The sequence below is a fragment of the Hemibagrus wyckioides genome, linkage group LG11, assembly GCF_019097595.1.
Source record: "Hemibagrus wyckioides isolate EC202008001 linkage group LG11, SWU_Hwy_1.0, whole genome shotgun sequence".
NCBI classification, from domain to species: Eukaryota; Metazoa; Chordata; class Actinopteri; order Siluriformes; family Bagridae; genus Hemibagrus; species Hemibagrus wyckioides.
The window spans coordinates 18,722,532-18,741,460 of record NC_080720.1 but is presented as its reverse complement, the minus strand read 5'-3'; the positions used below and the strand labels follow the sequence as shown (position 1 = coordinate 18,741,460).

General features: G+C 37.0%; 2 protein-coding genes across 2 annotated transcripts in view; one reads left to right on the top strand and one right to left on the bottom strand.

Annotated features, from left to right (window-relative positions):
- The window catches only part of kif5ab (kinesin family member 5A, b), a 30,461-nt gene extending 19,753 nt beyond the window's left edge, over window positions 1–10,708 (bottom strand). The window contains exons 1-6 of the mRNA XM_058403882.1: window positions 10,193–10,708; window positions 3,253–3,340; window positions 1,080–1,153; window positions 896–1,000; window positions 689–737; window positions 164–219 (exon numbers count right to left, since the gene is read on the bottom strand). Of these exons, the coding sequence (XP_058259865.1) occupies window positions 164–219; window positions 689–737; window positions 896–1,000; window positions 1,080–1,153; window positions 3,253–3,340; window positions 10,193–10,321 (501 nt within the window). The 5' untranslated portion in view covers window positions 10,322–10,708. The remainder of the gene's footprint in view (window positions 1–163; window positions 220–688; window positions 738–895; window positions 1,001–1,079; window positions 1,154–3,252; window positions 3,341–10,192) is intronic.
- A 1,163-nt stretch (window positions 10,709–11,871) lies between these two features.
- dctn2 (dynactin 2 (p50)) overlaps window positions 11,872–18,929 on the top strand; it is a 15,185-nt gene continuing 8,127 nt past the window's right edge. Inside the window, exons 1-5 of the mRNA XM_058402405.1 lie at window positions 11,872–12,074; window positions 12,907–12,975; window positions 17,738–17,834; window positions 17,920–17,981; window positions 18,074–18,172. Coding sequence (XP_058258388.1) covers window positions 12,039–12,074; window positions 12,907–12,975; window positions 17,738–17,834; window positions 17,920–17,981; window positions 18,074–18,172 — 363 coding nt within the window. The 5' untranslated portion in view covers window positions 11,872–12,038. The remainder of the gene's footprint in view (window positions 12,075–12,906; window positions 12,976–17,737; window positions 17,835–17,919; window positions 17,982–18,073; window positions 18,173–18,929) is intronic.

Sequence of the window (18,929 nt, the reverse complement as noted above, 5' to 3'; positions counted from 1 at the left end):
GATAATTGTAAAATGTACCGGTACATTTTTTATTGTTAAGCCAAGTACAATGCTTGTATTTTTTCTCAGGTGTCCCTAGTATCTGACTCAATTCAGCACCCAACCCAGTCTTTAATCAAACATGAACAGGCAGCTTTTCAGCTATCACTCTGTTCTATCTTACCTTGACATATGGGACCTTGTTCTTGTCTTCATGCACTGACAGGTTGGTCTTACTCACTGAGAGAGAGAGAAGGAGGGGCAGAGAGAGTTATTTACAGAATATACCATTAAATACAGCAAAATATGTTAAGTAAAGTACAACAGATGGAAAGAAATTGAAGAAGGTTCACCTCTTAATAAATAAACATAATTCAGAACAGGCAGAAAAATAAATAGTCTAGAGAGTAGCAGAATACATTCTCTCAGCCCAATCTAGATTTTTACTATTTAATATATAGCACAGATAAATCTACACCATCTGTCACACAAAAACTGATCAAACTGTGTTTTGCATGAGTCAGGAAAGATCAGCCTCACTTGCTGTCTAAGCATCTGTGTGATAAAGAATTCAAATGAGTGACTGCATTCTGCTACACCACATCATGCCAACTAATCACAATAATAACAACTCTTTCCCTCAAGTCTCTCTCTCTCTCTCTATCTATTTTACTGATGTTTATGTTTAATCTGTTTCTTTCTTTCTCACCATCAAGCAGGTCTCTAATTTTATCCATGTAGATTTCAAAATAAGAAACCTGCGTAAAAGAAGAGGAAAGAAAGGTTTTGTGGGATGCATGAATAGCTTTAGATCAATGCTGTATGTAGCATTGCTAATAATGCCACATAGCACATTCTTTATAGCTAAATCATGAACATTATTTAGAAAAAGTCGAAATGGATATGTTATTGTTGCCTTGATGTGAAATTCCAAGTTTTCATCCATGGCAAAGATGTAGTTGAAGATGTCATCAGTGATCCTTGGAATAATGCCCATGTTGTCAGGATCATGGAGCTTTCCCTGATCAAAAGCAAGAGATCTCAGCCATGGTGAGAGCTAAAAACTAATAAATATGTTGATAAATTCTGGTCGTCTTTACCTCCATGGTGTGGGTTTTGCCAGAGGATGTTTGTCCGTATGCAAAGATGGTACCATTGTATCCATCCAGCACATCTGAAGTGAGGGAGAAAAGACAGAAATATACAGATTTTACTTATGTTTTTAAGTATTTATGTACTGTATTCATCGATTTCTAAATAAAACTAACATTCACATACCAAGTACTACTGTCAAGAATTTGCTATCAGAATTAGAAAATGTACTTCTTAGGTGCATCTCATATAAAGTGCCCTCAATCTCAGTATGACATAAAATAATAACAGCATTTATTTCTGTGGATTTTCTGATGTGTCTTTTACAATCAACAAAATAGTTTTTACAGAATATGAAATGTTTTCTAGGCGGATATTGCAGCAAATACAATACATACATGCTGTAAATTACATACACCTTAGCTAAAGACATTCATGTTGCTATAAATTTCATGTTTATGTAGAGTTAGGATATTTATTTTGTTTCCATGTCATTTATTTTGCATACACATTTCCTGCTTCAACTTGCATAAAGTGCTTTAGGTAGCCTTCCACAAGCTACTCACATTACTTTGCTGGAAATGTTCTTGGTCACAGCTTTAGGATGGTAACCTCAAAATGTTCACTTTGTTGTCCTGAAGCCAAAGTGTAACAACTGTGGAGGTATTCTTAAGATCACTGTCCTGCTGGAAGACCCAGATACAACCAAGTGTTTTTGCTTCTGTGTCCTAGATAATCCTCAACCCATAATATGATGCTATCACCCTGTGCTTCACAGTTAAGATGGTGTTCTTCAGATTAAAAATTCCATGCCTTTTTTTCCAAACATAGTGCTTCTTCAAGTGTTTCTTCCTTGCATGACATTTCACACCATGGTGATGTAGATCTCTCTTAACGGTGGTTGTACATATGTTGGTACCTGATGTTTGTTCATCCCTGGGAGTTAATTTGTTCTTCCTTTCTGGATGTTGCAGTGTGTTTGTGGTCCCAAGATTTTTTAATTAGCATACAGTTGTTTGTACAGATGCTCATGGTACTTTCAGTTGTTTGAAAATTGTTCCTAAGGATGATCTGGACTTGTGTAGGTCCATTTTTTTTACTAGAGTTTTCAAGGATGGAATCAAGGAAAGAAAAAAACTGGCTTTAATGGAAAAAACTGAGAATATCTGTAGGCTAGGTGTACATAAATATTTGGCCTCCACTGTATATAGAAGAGCAATGGCAAAAATTCAACCATAGCTGGTAGATTATTTTAAATATATTAATTAATTTATGGTAGCTGACTGTGACTTGTTTGTTTGATGTTATCTGTATGCTTTATGATGTCAGATAAAAATAATAAATACATATTTTTAAACATACTATACATTACTCGAATTTTCTGTAAACAATTTACTACTATTTATATGGAAAGAAACCATCTTGGCTGATGAAAGGACTGCTTTTCTGTACTGCTGTTGTGAATGTGCAGTGCAGTTGGTGTGTGTGTGTGAGTGTGTGAGAGAGAGTGTGGTGGGGGGAGCTAGGTTTTAAGCATAAGCCTGTCACAGTGCAGGAGAGTGGATTGGAGATAAATTGAACAGCAGACAAAAAGGGAACAATCAAAGAAATACAGCTGAGAAATGGGGGAGCAAACCAATAGCAATACTTATCTTCACTGTCCAGATGGTTAACGTGCACACACATACACACTCAAATTGACTTAAATTCTCTCTATCCAGTCTGTTCCCTTCCTTTCCTTTGCCCTTGCTTTAAAGAGGCCCCATTTTATTCTTACTCAGTGCAGTGCAGCAAGTACAATGGTTTATAATACATGCAGATCCGACATCCCAAGCCTCTTGGATTCATTAAAATGTCTTTTCTATTTTAAACTCCTCAAATTACTTTTAAGTAAAGCACCCCTGGATTAACAGAAATGGAAAGCTGATGATTTGGTTTTTATGCTTTAATTCACAAAAGGTTATATAATATAATATTTTAAATATGTACTTTGCAGTTAAAAGCAATTAACAGATAGCAGATTGCTGTTAAATTTTTCAGTACTAGAATTACCTACTCATTCACTTTCAGTAAAGGTGCTGTGCTGCTCATGGTGATCCTGGATCTGTAGCCTATCCCAGGAACATCCTAAACCAGATGTTACCTGTATGAGATGTTCCCAGTTATTACACACACACTCACCTTTAACAATTTGTTTGGCACAGCTGTTGTAGATCTGATCTTGTGTGGTATTAGTGGGAAAGACTCGGTCAAATACAAAAGACTTTCCCTGCAATAAAGAGCAAAGTAGAGAAAGAGAGGGATGAAAAAATGATGGATAAATAAAATCTAGTTCATTGTTTTGATAGCAATTTTATTGTAAGGTGGCCTGGACCGCTGGGGGGTGTGGGGGTATTTGTTTGGTTCAGAGGGTCAGTTTGAGCTGTTTATTGTGAAGAGGCAATTGTATACAATTGTGTATGACCCTTTCTGTGCAATAGAAAAAAGCAATAAAAAATAAATCATTAAAAAAGATAAATAAAATCTACTTTATTAGGTACACATACACAAATGCACATTTGTGCAGTTATTTAATCAGCAAATCATGTGGCAGCAATGCAATAAATGCAAAAAAAACTTGCAAACACAAGTAGAGAGCTTCAATTAATGTTCATGTCAAACATCAGAATGGGGAGAAATGTCATCTTGGTGACTTTAACCATGGCATGGTTGCTGGTTTTAGTATGTGGTATCAGAAACTTTTAATCTCCTGGAAATTCCACACACAACAGTATTTACAAGAATCTGAGTCTTTCACCAAAACTGGACAGCTTAAAACTGGAAAAAGCCAGAAAATGTTTTTTTGTTTTTTTTTTCTTTTGAATTTTTTTTTATTTCTTTTCAAATCTTCATTTGTCCAGTTTAGATGAGTCTGTGCCTCAGATTTTTTTCTTGGCAGACAGGAGTGGACACTAATGTGGTCCTCTGCTGTTTAATTCATTCACCTCAATGTTGTTTTGTGCATACTGAAATAGGTTTCAAAGAATGATTATTTGAGTTACTATATCCTTCCTGCCAACTTCAACCAGTCTGGCCAATCTTCTATAATCTCTCTAATCAACAAATCGTTTCCACTCAAAGAACTGTCTTTTTTGTTGTTGTTGTTGTTGTTGTTGTTGTGATATAGACACTAAATGGATATTGATACAGAAACAACAGAACAATAAGTCAATTAAAATATTTTGCAGTGTGCACCATTTTGCACAATCAGCCCACTAAAAACTACAGAACAACATACCATTACTGTAAACATTTAGTATGAATGCTGTTAACATTAACTACTGTAACAACCTTATATCTCTACTGCCAGTAAAAAAAAATTACTGTGAATTTAAGCATTGTGTTAGATATAATACTAGTGGAGGAAATTGATTCAGTGATGTTTTCTCCCCTGCTTAACAGGTAATTCAATTATTTCTTCCATAATCTGGTGGGAAGCTAGCGGGTGATAGTAATCCAACATATCCTCATTGTGGATTTAGTATCATTTCCTATTTGTTTAGCAGGACTCAGGAATTGTTTGTGTTTCTTTGTGTTTTTGTATTTCAAACTCAGTGACAGATGAAAGTGAATCATTGGGGTATCTGCACAATAAGGAAAACAATGATTGCCGTCTCTGCATTTTTAATAGAAGGAAGCACATTTTAAATTTGCCAGTCCATTGCACCGCACCATTCACAAATACATTCAGAAAATCATTCACACCTACTAATGATATAGTGTACCAAGTCCATTTGCCTGCATGTTTTTGGCCAGGACAACCATCATGAACACAGGGAGAAAGTGTAAAATTACTGGGGTTGTGAGTCAGAAACATTAATACATTAATATATATAATATATATGGAAAACACTGCCTTTATGACTTGTATGGTTCTGTCTGGCATTATAATCAGTATTGTTTACAATTATTATATATAGTCTCTCTCTCTATCTCTCTCTCTCACACACACACACACACACACACACACACACAGTCCTTTCATCATCTGTTTCACACTCATTAATTAGTCCCTCTACTTCCTTCTCCACAGGGAGAGACCTGAGCCCTCACTACAGAAACAACACCAGACCTAAGCTCTTTCTCGGTCTCTCTAAGCATAACAACTCATGACAGATGCATCTTCACTGCACAGCAAGCTTCTGTAGTTAAAACAGAGGATATTTACAGATAAATGACCTAGGGAAACCTGACTATATACAGTATACCAGACATAATGTGTTAGACAGTATCTGGGCATACTGAGAGTCACGCTAATCTAAATATACCGTTTAAACTATCAAGGGACAGACACAAACAAACACACATATGCATAAACAATGTTACTATATTTATAAGGACCTTCCACTGATATATGGGATGAAATTAATGCACATTTGCTCCCCACAAAGCCATAAAAACATATCCCTTCAAAACCCTTCTTGACCAGAACTAGCTTCAAGAAGGAATACACCAAGATTTTTGCTGTTGCCACTTACCAGAACAAAATACATGTAGGTTATCTCTCTTCAGAAGTAGACCATGCTGTGGTATTAAATATTAAACCCATACTGCAAGTGTGTGGGTATGAGGAGCAAAGATATAGAGTAGAAAATGTACTAGAAAGTAATGGGTTTTATTCTGAGATTGAAAAACTCAGAAAAATTAAGAGATGGCCAAGAGAGTGAAGAAAACGAAAGAAGAAAGGAGGAAAATGAAAGGAAAATGAAAACAAGATAAGAAAAATAATAAAAGAGCATGCAAGACAAAATTAAAGTAGGTAGGAATTGGGCTTCAAACAGATCCTGAGCACACACATACACATATGCACACGCAAGCATGGATTGACCTTAACCTAGAAAAAGCAGTCCAGTTCTGAGTTCAATTCTTATGTACAAACACAAACCATCTGAGATTGTAGGTATATTACACCACAGAGAACAGGGGTTTTAATCAAAAAGGGAACCAGTCCTTTCCCACATGAGTGGTAGAGAAGATTCTGTTTTCTTTTAAAAGAAAAAAAAAAATAATAATAAATAACATCAGAAGAGAATAAAGTATTAAGGATATAAGCTACAAATAGACTACAAATATACATAAATCTGTAAATCTACATAACACAATACACATACCTAATAAGTAACCAGTGATCTTATAATGCAATGCATAATACCAGTTTTAAATGTTATGATTTAAAACTGTGCTTTCACATAGTAGATATCATTCATTTACCTTAGTAAACACTTTATCCTGGTCACGGTGGATCCATAGTCCACTCAGGAAACACTTGGCACTGAGTCAGAAATATACCCTGAATGGGACAGGGCAGTATGTTGCAATTTAGAGTCACCAATTCACCTACTAGTTTTGTTCGAGGGGAAATGAGAGAACACAGGCAAAACCTTAGGGAGAACATGCAAATTTTTGCCCAGACACTAAGCCCAGGAGAGACCCTGGACTTGTGAGGCAACATCACAACCTGCTGTGCCACAGTGATATACAACATGACATGAACCAAATTGGTTGGACTTGCTCTACATGCCACAGCTTGTCATCATTCAGGCAAAGTTTTTTGCAGCACCAGAATGCCCAAATGCCCAGTATGTGTGGTTTGGACTGGACCATGCTGCAGTAATGTTTCCCTATCTGATTAGCTTCCAGGTAAAATCATCCAATTTAGCCTTAAAGACTCATTGAAGAACATTTTTTAAGAGTGTAGCATTCAGCTGCAGAACAGAAAGGCAGCATTCTGTCTAAAGCATGAATAAAGCCTCTCTCTCATATTCTCCCTGTCTCACATTCTCAGAACACAATATTCTTTTCTCAGGATAACGTTCTTAAAAAAATGCTATTTGTACTTATCTCCTTCTGTCTCCCTTCTGTATTATTAAAGATCGTGTTTGATTAGATTATTCATTTCCACCAAGAAGAGACTTCACACAGAATGCCCTGCTCCCATTTTTCTTTTGATAACAGTTCTGTTGTTCTGTGGATATTGTGTACACTTTTTATGTCTGTATGTAGGGTATAATGCAATCTCTATTTGTATCTATATCTGTTTAGTGTTCAAAATATTCTTATCTGTTTTTATATTCACGTTTATACAGGAAATGGTGTGGCTTTTGGGTTTTTTTAAATAAGCTAAAATTATCACTCTGCCCTGGAAACACTGGAAAATGTACTTGTTTTTATTTTTTTTTTTTTTTTAATGTTTACTTTATTCAACTCCTATATTAGATGCCCTGTGTTACTTTCTATCTCCTGTCTAATGTATTTGGCTAAGCAAACTATGTTTCAAAACAGAAATGTCTTTCCCAAATATACAACTGACAACATTAGTCATCTAATAATATTTTTAAGATTTATTTTTATTCTAAGGTTTATAGGACACCTGAGCATCACACCCATGTGTGGTTTTCGAGTCAGTTTCAGATTTAGACAATTTTTCTGTGATATTTTTTGGGAAGACTTACCACTAGATTTTGGAGAAATAGTGAGATCAGGAACTGATGTTGGATGATGAGGCTTCGGGTTCTTCCACTTCCTCCCAATGGTGTTAAGTGAGGTTGAGCTCAAAGCTCTGCAGACCAGACATGCTTGAGCAGATTTCGGTTCTTAGTTCCAGTGAAGGGGAACTGTAATGCTACAGCACACAAAGGCAGTCTAGACAATTGTGTGCTTCAGTCTTTGTGGCAACAGTTGGAGGAAGACCCACATATGGGTGTGACTGTCAGGCATCCACAAACATTTGGCCATATATTGTTGATGATATAAATTAATTAAATTATTATATTACACACAACATGTCATCTTCATTGACTACACGCAGCAGCAGCTCTATAAATAAAAGCAAACATTGCAGAATTGCAATTTGCAGATTGCAGAATTAGACTGCAAATTAAAAATGCACACCACAATTAACTTGTTGCCCACAAAATGAAAAAAATATAATGAAAAAGGTTTTGGCATGGCAATGGGAATTCTTTTCTTTACACTGAAATATCAAAAGATGAACAGATGTCTAGATGTTTAAGACTTGAGTATGGAACTTTCGGTAGCAGACCAAACAATTTTTAGGTGAGCAAAAAAAAAACCTGAAACAGATAGATACTTTAAGCCAGAAACCCACTGATATCACCAAACCTTTGCCTTAAATGTATTGCAAAAACAAAAGAATTTGCCTTGATGTTCCAAAACTTTTGGAGGGGACTGAATATATGTATTTAAGACAGAATGTGAGAGAAAGACAGATATGAAGAAAAAGCATAACTGTAAAGTGTTGCTGTTCCTTTATTTTTTCTCTTCATTTTATTTAAGTCTCTTTGCCTGAAGCACATTCAATCTGTGATTGCTTTCATAATATAATAAGGGGAAAGACAGAATGAAGAATCTTGATAGATAGAAGGATGGACAGACAGATGGGTGAAAACAGCAGTCACATATGCTCAACGTCAAACCCAAATGATTCATTCTTGGTCTGACTCACACACCAACCAATGTTTATAAGAAGGGGAGGATGGAGAAGGCAGAGAAAACCCGTACCCCACTGGGACTGACACCTTCTCTTTGCTGTGAGAAAAAAACAGACAACTCGTTCAGCCTAATGCTCCCGTCAGAACCACAAATGGCTAGAAACATCTCAGCGAGCACTGTAAAAGAGCTGATCTAAGATTAGATGATCAGTGTACACATATAAATCTAATTATAAGGTGCAGAACCGAACAGGAAAACAACCAGTGAGACAGATGTGTCTACTATAATCAGAAAAATAGATAGTATAACCTGTTTGGAAGCTTTATTTTTTTATTACTAGCTTGTTATTTATTTTGCTGAGTATTGAGTGCTTTCTGTGCTCTACATGTTCTTAAGGAACCAGATTTAATCTAATCGGACAGCCATGTCGATTTCCCCTCGTTAAGAGAATTTATTTAGCATGAGTGGGTGTACCATAAATCATGTAGCTGCATTTAAGACAGAAATAGATTGAAGCAAGGAAAAGAGAAAAAATCATTAACATCAGGAGTGCAAATGTCTGACCCCATTATTCTGTTTGATCATGATCCTTTATGAATTATTCATCCTATGTAGAAATTTTAAATTGATTTTAATTCTGGTACAATTCAGCAACTTATACAGTAGTGGAATATCTAAAATAGTCTGGGCTTATAATAGGCTTTAGATATCAGTTTTGAATATCCCACAGGGCACTGATTCAATTTTACGAAACAATTAAGGCCCTATTACTATTAACCACACTGTGGTTGCTGTCTGAGGCCCTCAGTCACACACTGCTGCCCCCGTGATCAAAAATCTGTGTGTGTGTGTGTGTGTGCGTGTGCATAAAGCAGCTAGCAGCTGCTCCCACTGTGTAAATTTTATTTAGCCAAAATTTTACAAGACCCACATTGAGTGTTTAGTGTTAATTATTAAGATGATTGTTGCCATAGGCTATCACAATTGCTTTATTGAATTCCTGTGACTTTGAAGCATAGCACATATCTTTAAATGTGTGAAAATACTATTATGACTCATTAACTGTACCTGGACACATTTATGGCAAACTTTATTACCAGAAACAAGCACCCTATACAAAGTATTTTGCATGTCCATATTCCCAGGGAGAATTTTTCAGCCTTCCAGAATACCCACAAAACATTCACACATTTTGTGACAGAGAGTCAAATGAATGCATCCTTATACATTCTGGCACATTTTGTGCTTGTCTTGTGTTTAGGAAAAAACTTGGCTGGTTGAGGATTTCCAGTCTTGCTCAGCCTTGAGGCATGATTTGATGGTGGCCTAATTTAACATGGCCTGATTTATACATGTAATAAAATGCTCAATAAACATTTAAGCTATTTTTTTTAAAAGAAAACCAGACAACATTTGGCACATGCCAGTCAATATACTAGTGCACTAATAGTTAAATGATGGTCAGTTACACAGTGTTTTTAATATATTCATAGTTTTATTACAGATTGGTTGTAACTTCTTAAGAAAGATGTTAAGGACAGGTGAGAGACTCTGCGTCATTCTTTAATTAAAAAAGAAAAATGTTAAAAATCCTCACAATAAATGGAGAGTCAGTATGAACGCAACTTACCCCCACGATGACAGTGTCATCTCCCTGAAATACGGGGAGAAATTTGTCTCCACGAAGGATTTCATACTGGTTCAATGGACGAAAACGGCACAGCACCTTGATGTTGCATTCTGCACCGGCTTCAGTCATTGTGTGATGTGCAAAGAGTTTTAAAGGCGATCGTTTTCCAGTGACGGTCCCCTTGCGTTAACAGGCGCGGAAAAAACGATCGCAGACACTAGTCTTAAAGCAGATGAGTAGACTGTTGGGATTAAATAGTCGAAACACTCAGTCACCGTTTGAGTTGGCTGAATGACAGATGCGCAGTTTCGCACCTTCCCTTGAGCTGTGCAGTATCCAAAACAGGGAATGCGTCTCTATGCTCTATGCATAAAAAAAAAAATTCCGCACCAGAAAACCTATGAGCCAAACTGATTTTGATTATCATTAGATGTCGGAAATGTTTAGGAATGATTGAATGTCCTGATAGTTTTGATCTTTTGCCTACTCCATGCGCAACCGGAGAAGGCAGGTGTGCAGTATGATGCTGCGTACTCGGCACTGCTTGAAAATAGCAAGGGGGCGTGGCTTGGGTTCTGATGCCGTGACAACGAAGTGTAGCTCGCATCAGTACCACTGAGCTCGCAATCAAAAAATATAAAGCAACTTAAATGCAGCTTACTACACAATTACTGACCAACTGACCAATTATAACACATTAAAAAGCTAATAGCCTATAGTCCATCCCTTCAGACATTTAATAGACGTACATATACGAAAATACCAAAAATTATAGAGTAACTACATTGTCGTCTTCAAATAGTTTAATTATATACACAGCATCTGTTATGATGAGCGAAATATGTCACAGAACCAATTATTTAATACTTAAGAAGAGAGACATGGGGAGTCATAATGAGCTCCCGTTTATCCTCGGGATACTGTTCTCGCGAGACTTTGTGAGTTCCATTGTTGCCAGATCCGTTGTTTCGTGTCTACCTTTTAGATTAGATTAGATGAAACTTTGTCATCGTTCAAAGTACATGTACAAAGCCAATGAAATGCATTTAGCATCTAACCAGAAGTGCATAGCGGTATATTTACAATAATTTAAGGATAATATACAGCTTTGGGGGTGATATATACAGGGGGGAGTGGATGATCTATGTACAAGTACTTCTTTTTTAACTGTTCATTTATTTGATCATCTTCAGTAACTGCTTTTTCTGGTCAGGGTCACAGTAGCTACAGAGTCTGTCCACAAAAGGGATGCCATCATTACAGGACACCATACACACACCAAGGGCGATATTTATCTTAGCCAGTCCACTTTTTATGGTGTGAGACAACACCTATATATATATATATATATATATATATATATATATATATATATATATATATATATATATATATATATATACAATCCCACTTGAGGTGGTCTCCTGTTGCTTTGAATGTCATCTCTGTACGGTGCTGTATGGAATGATTATGTGTAAATGAATTAATCTACTCAGTATTTCTCAACATTAATTTACTCATTATTATTTGAGACCATGTAGGGCAACTGAAGAAATAGTATATTTAAAACAGTATATATGATAAAGTACATTTCTGCTCATGATGGACTTTAAACGCAATATGGAGTTTTAGTGACTTTACTGTTTTCGTTTATTTGTCCGAAACCTGGCAACCTTTCCGCTGGTTTCACGCCTGACGTTTGCGGTGTGTTGTCAGCAGCTTTGTAAGGCACCGAGGCGGCTGGCTTGTGGTGCGCGTTCGCTTCTTTTCAAACTGGAAATTATCTAGCACAAATAATATAAAACACAGATACTTGGAATTCTGTTGTACTTATTTTTGTGGCAATATGGCCGACCCGAAGTACGCCACCCTGCCGGGCATCGTAAGTCTCTGTAATTCATATTGCATGGCTAGCGACCGTCAGAAGCTAGTTAGCTAAACAGTATCCCTTTAGCGCCTAAAAGCTTTGTAGCTAAACTAGCTACCTGTAATATTATGCGGTTCGCATTTTCTTTCTTTACTATTATTTTTAACCAAACGCGCTCTTATAACAGCATATCGTTTTGGAGATTATTTAACAGGTATTATTTTTCTAAAGGCTAATACAGTTAACTAGATAATTAGCCGAGTGAACTGGTAAACACTACACCCCAAAAACAGCCGGCTAATGTCAATGATCAGATCATCATCAGCTGTAAATATAAACAAGATAGCTAGCTAGACAAGTGATGGAGCAATCCCATCGTTTACCTGTATTGTGTTTCAGTGAAATGTACATGAACATGTTTACAGCCAGATATGTAGCGTGAGATGTTGATGTAAGACATTAGCTAGCTAGCGTGAAGAGTCATTTTAATCGTTATTTTATCGCACTAGCTTGATGGAGAATGGCGTTAGCATAGGCACCTTTAAGTTTACGAACAAAAACAACAACAATGCAATAAAATCCCTAAGTTAATGTAAGTTTTTATTATTTAGTGAATGTGTGTCCGGTTCTCCATCCATTTTGTAGACGCGTCTCTTCTTTAAAGGGCGTCGGCCTCCGGTACAGTGTCCAGTACACAGCCAGTTACAGTCATGCGCTTCATGCTCAGCGTTTTCTCCTGCAGTAAGACGTGTGTATTCCGGAGCCGTGTCCAGACAATGTGTGTGTTTATCCTGAAGAGACATGAGGAAAGTTTGTGCTTTAATAGAGTGCACTCTTGTGTCCACAGGCCTCGAACGAGCCGGATGTGTATGAGACCAGCGACCTGCCCGAGGACGACCAGGCGCAGTTTGAGTCGGTGAGTTACTACACACACACACACACACACACACACACACATGCATGCACTTTACACACTGCAAATTTTTTTGTTTTGTCTGTGTGATGTCAGTATCCTGGCCAATGACTGTATCCATACAGAAGAAAAGTTTGTATTCTCATACAACAGAATTAAACAGTTATTCATTTTATTAGGTATGAACTGGTCATTGGTAACTTATTGTAGGCTGTTTTTTTGTTGCAGTTTCTCTCTTTCTCTTTCTATCTCTCTCTCTGTCTCTCTCTCGCTCTCTGTCTGTCTGTCCGCCCGCCCGCCTGTCCGTCCCCATTTCTTTCTTTCTCTCGCTCTCTCTCTGAACTAGCGTTCAGTAGGGAACTAGTTCACTTGAACCTGGGCAGATGCACATTGCTCAGACAGGTTACATTGATTTGTCTAATTGCTGTGATCTTATCTGCCCGAACAAACCATATCAAAGGGCAAAAAACACTAGAGTTAGATTTAAATGACTATACACTGCAGCTGTACCTGATCTCAGCATCCAGTCCAGTTGTGGGAGCTGAGAGATGGGAATGACTTTATGGCATTTTATATAAAGATATTAATAGTGAAAAGTGTGTCTTAACTCTACCTGATGTTTTAAACTATCTTCATGTCAAGAGAGTCATAGAATGAATGAATCTGTTTTTTTTTTCAAGCTGTTTTCTGTTTTTGCCTGTATTTCTTTATTTTGTTGTGATTCATTTCCTTTTTTTTGGATACCTTGTTTTAGATACCTTGATAAAATGAAGTTGTTTCTTTGCTTTTATATTCAAGACCTGTGGGGGAATGCAAACTTTTGCATTCTGTATATACAGTCTTGAACCTTGGCCTTTTCAGATGAGTCTTGTTATGAATTTCTACTGACTGATTACAAAAAGCAGAAAAAAAGTTGAGCAAAATAATGTAAGACAACTGTGTCACATCAAAAGTTCACCACTTTGCTGTTCATATTTTGATTACATGTGCATGTCAGATAAACATTATTGACCTCAAGGGGAAATTAGAGCAATTACAATGTAATGTAGTAAACACAACAAATTATTACAAAGTGTTTTATCAGTTTTGTTTTTAAGATTTTTGAACGTTTGTATTAAATCTGTGCTAATTACTCACACACTATTAACATAATAGTGCTTTACTTTCCTTGTCACAACACCTTCCCTCCCTGTTATGATCCACTTCGGACACTAGTTTGTGCAAGTAAGATGTCCTCCTTTTTCTCCTGCAATTACTGCATGGATTGGAATCTTACTCCCTCTCTCCTTGGTTCTAATCAGGAACATTTATATCCTAGAGCTGTGGGACCTTATGATTTTTTTTTTTTCTTTTTTGTTATTTGGAATCTGTCTTGATTTGATTCATTTTTTTAATGTAAGCATGGGATAAAATTGAACCGTCAATGGACTGGACTGGAGGACATCCCATAGAGCCACCAAGAACATTTTCTAGCCATAACAATTTAGATTGAGCATCCTAAATTTCAGACCAAATGCTTTATACAGAGCATGAAATAGAGAGTGCTTGTATGCACATGTATTGCTTTAATGGACTGTCGCTCCTTTTCCACCAACACAGTTCTGCTGTCAATCTTGCTTCTCGTGTTGGTTTCCAGCGGTTCAAGCACCAATGCGTTACACAATCAAATGTGAAGTGGTTTAATTATAAGAGAAACTATGGAGGTTGTGCAAGTTTTGCTTATGTCTTTGAGAATTTAATTCACCTTCCATAATAAAACGATTTAGTGCCACAAAAACCCATCAATAATCACTATATACAACAATTCTGTGATGATTACAGATGATTAAAGATTTTTTTCCCGGGATGGACAAATCATAAGTCCATTGGCTAACTCGCCAGGCAAGTAAAAGCCCCATTGTACTGCCAAGTCCCAAGTTTCAGGTGCCTAGAAACTAATTGAAGAGGTTAAAAAGTTCTAGCTAAGGTAAAGTTAAATCATTTATTAGCTACTTCAGTGGAAACAAATGCATCATTATCCACTTCTAATGTAGCCTAATGTTTTCAGCCTTGACAAAAGGTCAGCAAGTCATTGATACAGGTTTTTGGCTATGAGCTGTGTTCTCTCCTCACAATGCTTATAAACATTATGTCTACAGCATCTATATTTTCTCTTGACAGGTGACTGTGTCTAGCAAGCCGAAGAGTAACAAAATGGCTTTGCATTAAATTTCATGTTCCTGTCCTGTCAAAAAGATCATCAGTCATCATCCATGCATGCTAATTAATTTGCCTTAATGATAACCTTTCCCCTGTCAGATAGATTATGTCTCAAGCTGATGTGTGTAGTGAGGCAGGCTTTGGGATTTCAGAATCATGATCTTTTGTTTTAACATCAAGGTGTGTTGCATCATCCTGAAGCCCAAATGGAAAGTTTAGTTTTGTTAAAGTTTGTCAGCCAACTATGTATAACTTATAACTTATAGCCCAGATATTAAACATGATTGTGCCGGATGCCTGAGCTTGAGATTTGTCCAACCCTGTGGGTTTTTTGTTTGTTTGTTTTTTAATATTCTTTAAGTGTAGAGTTGATCAAAGTTTTGCAGCCATTTGCAACATAGCTCTCAGTCTAATTTGCTGTAAATCCTTCTGAAATGTTTTTTTTTTCCTTCCAGCTTTGTTTCATAATATTAATTTTCAGTTTTCAGCACTCTTCTAACACAATGTTTCCCAACCCTCCCATAATGGTATTTATAGAGCAGTCATTTGAATTCAAGCCCTATCAGTGACCCTGGACAAAACATAATGCTGAACTTCAGCATCTGATGCACCTTGTGTTTTGTTTGAGCCCAGTAATGTGCAATGTTTTCACTCTGGAACTGGGCCAGTTGTTCTGGCAGAAAACTGTGGTGGAAAAGTGAGAACAAGTTCCAGATTAGGCACCAGCAGGAACCTTGAGAACCTTGTCAGCAGAAAAGGGAAGAAGTAACTGCTGTGTACCTCCAGTGTGAGCTCCATATGTGTGAAACACCTGCTGTTTCTCTGATCTGAAGGAGAAGGTGCTTTAATCCTTTCATCCTTCACCTTCAGGCTGAGACAGAAACGCTCTTGCACAGCTGTCTGAATCTCTTGTCGCCTAACCTACATCGACCACAACATGCGACCCCTGCTTTCCTGTTCTAACTCAGTCCAGCCTGTGACTTGCCGTGTTTGTCTAAAAAATTTGCCCAAACGTAAACACAGCTTTGCTCTGAGAAGTTGGTGGAATGCTTGTCCTATGGCCTTGTGGGGTAGGGAACAAGAGAAAGATTGAATGAATAGATCGCACAAGGGAAGCTTACAACAACCAGCCCTCTTATTTTGCCACCAGCTCCTGTTGTGCATGTCATGTGATAACCACATTAATATGTGTCTCTTTCTTTCTCTCTTGCTCTTTCTCTCTTTTTCTCTCTCTCTCTCACTCTCACTATTCTTTGTGTCTTGCTTCTCCTTTATTTCCCCTCTAACTCTCTTTGGGAACCCAAGGAGCTGGTAAGAGCTTACGTGATTCCCCCTAACATCTAACATCACTTCTCCCATCTAATCAAAATCATCCCCTTGTCTGTTTTAAGTGGTGTTGTGTTTGACTGAGTGTTTGCATTATTGTGCATCTTCCTGTAAATCTAATACTCTTTACGAATCCAGTGCTAACTAGGTGGCATAGCACATAAGCGCTGCTTTACCTTGGAACTGACTTGGAAAGCTAAAACCACAACCTGTCTGAACAGCAACACCATTCCAGTAGCTCCTCAGTGATTTTTCCCTGAGCCACCTGAAGTGTGTATGGGTGTGATTTTTAATTGCTGCCTTTAGTGGATGAATAAAACTGGATTCAGTAATTTATGTAAATAACAAACTAATAAACTAAGTTAATAAAATTGGCCACATCATGTCTTGGTCAAATTGTGTGTGTGTGTGTGTGTGTGAATAACATTGAATTTGAAGTAAAAATCAACATATCAATCCTATGTGATTAATGTTTTTAGATCATTTTCACCTGGCAAATTGATCATGTTTGCAGTTCTATAGTGAATCTAAGGCTTAGTGTACACTAGGCTAGTGTGATATAATGATATCATCCCTATATAATATTAAACTGCCATGATATCCAGTAATGTTTATTGCTGAGTACACTTATATTATCAGACCTGCAGCATACTACCTATTTTGTGCAAGAGTGCCATAAAACCTCTAGATCACTCTTACCTGTGTTTATCACTCAAAAATATGCCTAATGCATCTATTTCTCTCCAGTAAAAAGAGAGATTTAGTTGATATATAAATCTTGTATGATTTCACTATCTCACACGCCAAGTACACATTTATTTATTTATTTATTTTTGTTTGCAGTACTTTAATAATCAGCACTGTGACCTTTCTGCCTTAATTTTCTAAAAACGATGCATGTTCAAATTGTTTGAAAAAACCTGTATGTCTTATACTATATGTTATGTTCTTTGGGCCTTTTTTACATCTGTCATTAAAAAGCAAACTGCCTGTGGAAGAATTTTAATTGAACCTAAACCAGAAATAGTGTAGTTTAAAACCTCATAAAATCTACTAAGATATAACCAGAACAGATATAATTTATAGATAAGAGATATAATTTAAATGATAGGTGTAACTGCAAGCAGGTGTTAGTGCTTTTAGCATTTAAATACCGTTTTAATCTCAGATGTAAAAAGCAGCCTCGGATGTTCCCGCTTGTAAAACAGCTGTTAACATGTTTTCCTCCTCCCTCTAACAGGAAGAGTTGTGCAGTGACAGTGTGGAGAGGATTGTTGTCAATCCCAACGCTGCCTACGACAAGTTCAAAGACAAGCGTGTCAGTACTAAGGGCCTTGGTGAGTACAGTGACTGCTGGATGATCGTTTCTAATTTGTTACGTGAAATGTTTCGTGCATGTGTTCCTCGTCTGCCTGTTTACAGATTTCTCCGACCGCATTAGCCAGAATCGCAGAGTCGGCTATGAGTCTGGAGACTATGAGCTTGTGAGTTCTCCCTCAGGATCACTTTTAGGCATATACCAGCCGAAGTGTTTGGTTTAATGAGTCACTCCAACTTTCTGTCTGTCCCTCTCTAGCTGGGTGAAGGATGTGGGGTTAAGGAGACTCCGCAGCAAAAGTACCAGCGGCTTGTTAATGAGATTCAGGAGCTCACAGAGGAAGTGGAACAAATTCAGGTTAGGGATCAGTACACGCAGAGACACACATCCTCTTTTTTTCCTATAGCAAAATGTTTAGTCATTTTGTTACAAATACTCCATGAACCATGTTATTAAAAGCAGAAATCTTAACTGCTTATTTTTTAAGAATAGAAATGATGGTGTCAACCAAAGGATAGCAGTAGCACAACTCCTCTTAATTGCTGGCATTTGTATTCTGCTTTAAGCCCTGAAAAGCATTTGGAAGTGCATGGGTACACATGGTTTAATGTTTGAGGCACCAGCATTCATTCATTTGTTTTGATTTGTTTTAATTCACTGCTTTATTAGTTAACATGGACATGTCTGCTCTAGCTTAAAAATGATTAACTGTGCCCCTGTGATCATATAAAGTTTGTTACTCTAAAGAAGCACGGCACACATCATGCACACAAATATCAACATGGCTGTACCTTTTTAAACAGCAGCAGTAAAAATCTTCACGCAGTTTGTTTTTACAGACACCAGAGAGCATAAAACTACCGTAAAACTACAGGGCTGAATATTTAGCTGACATACAGCAAAGCTTTTCATCTGCATTTTTTTATTAGTTCTTTTCATTATTTCTCTGTATCATGTCTTTTAAACAAGAACATTTGTGCCAACACCACCAACAGAGCATTTAGATTTAGTTAAAAATGAGACCTGATTAAGTAATTTTTATATCTGTGTTATAGAATTCAGCAGAAGGCACGTGTATATGCCAGATCCAGAGGAGCATGTTATGTCAGTGACC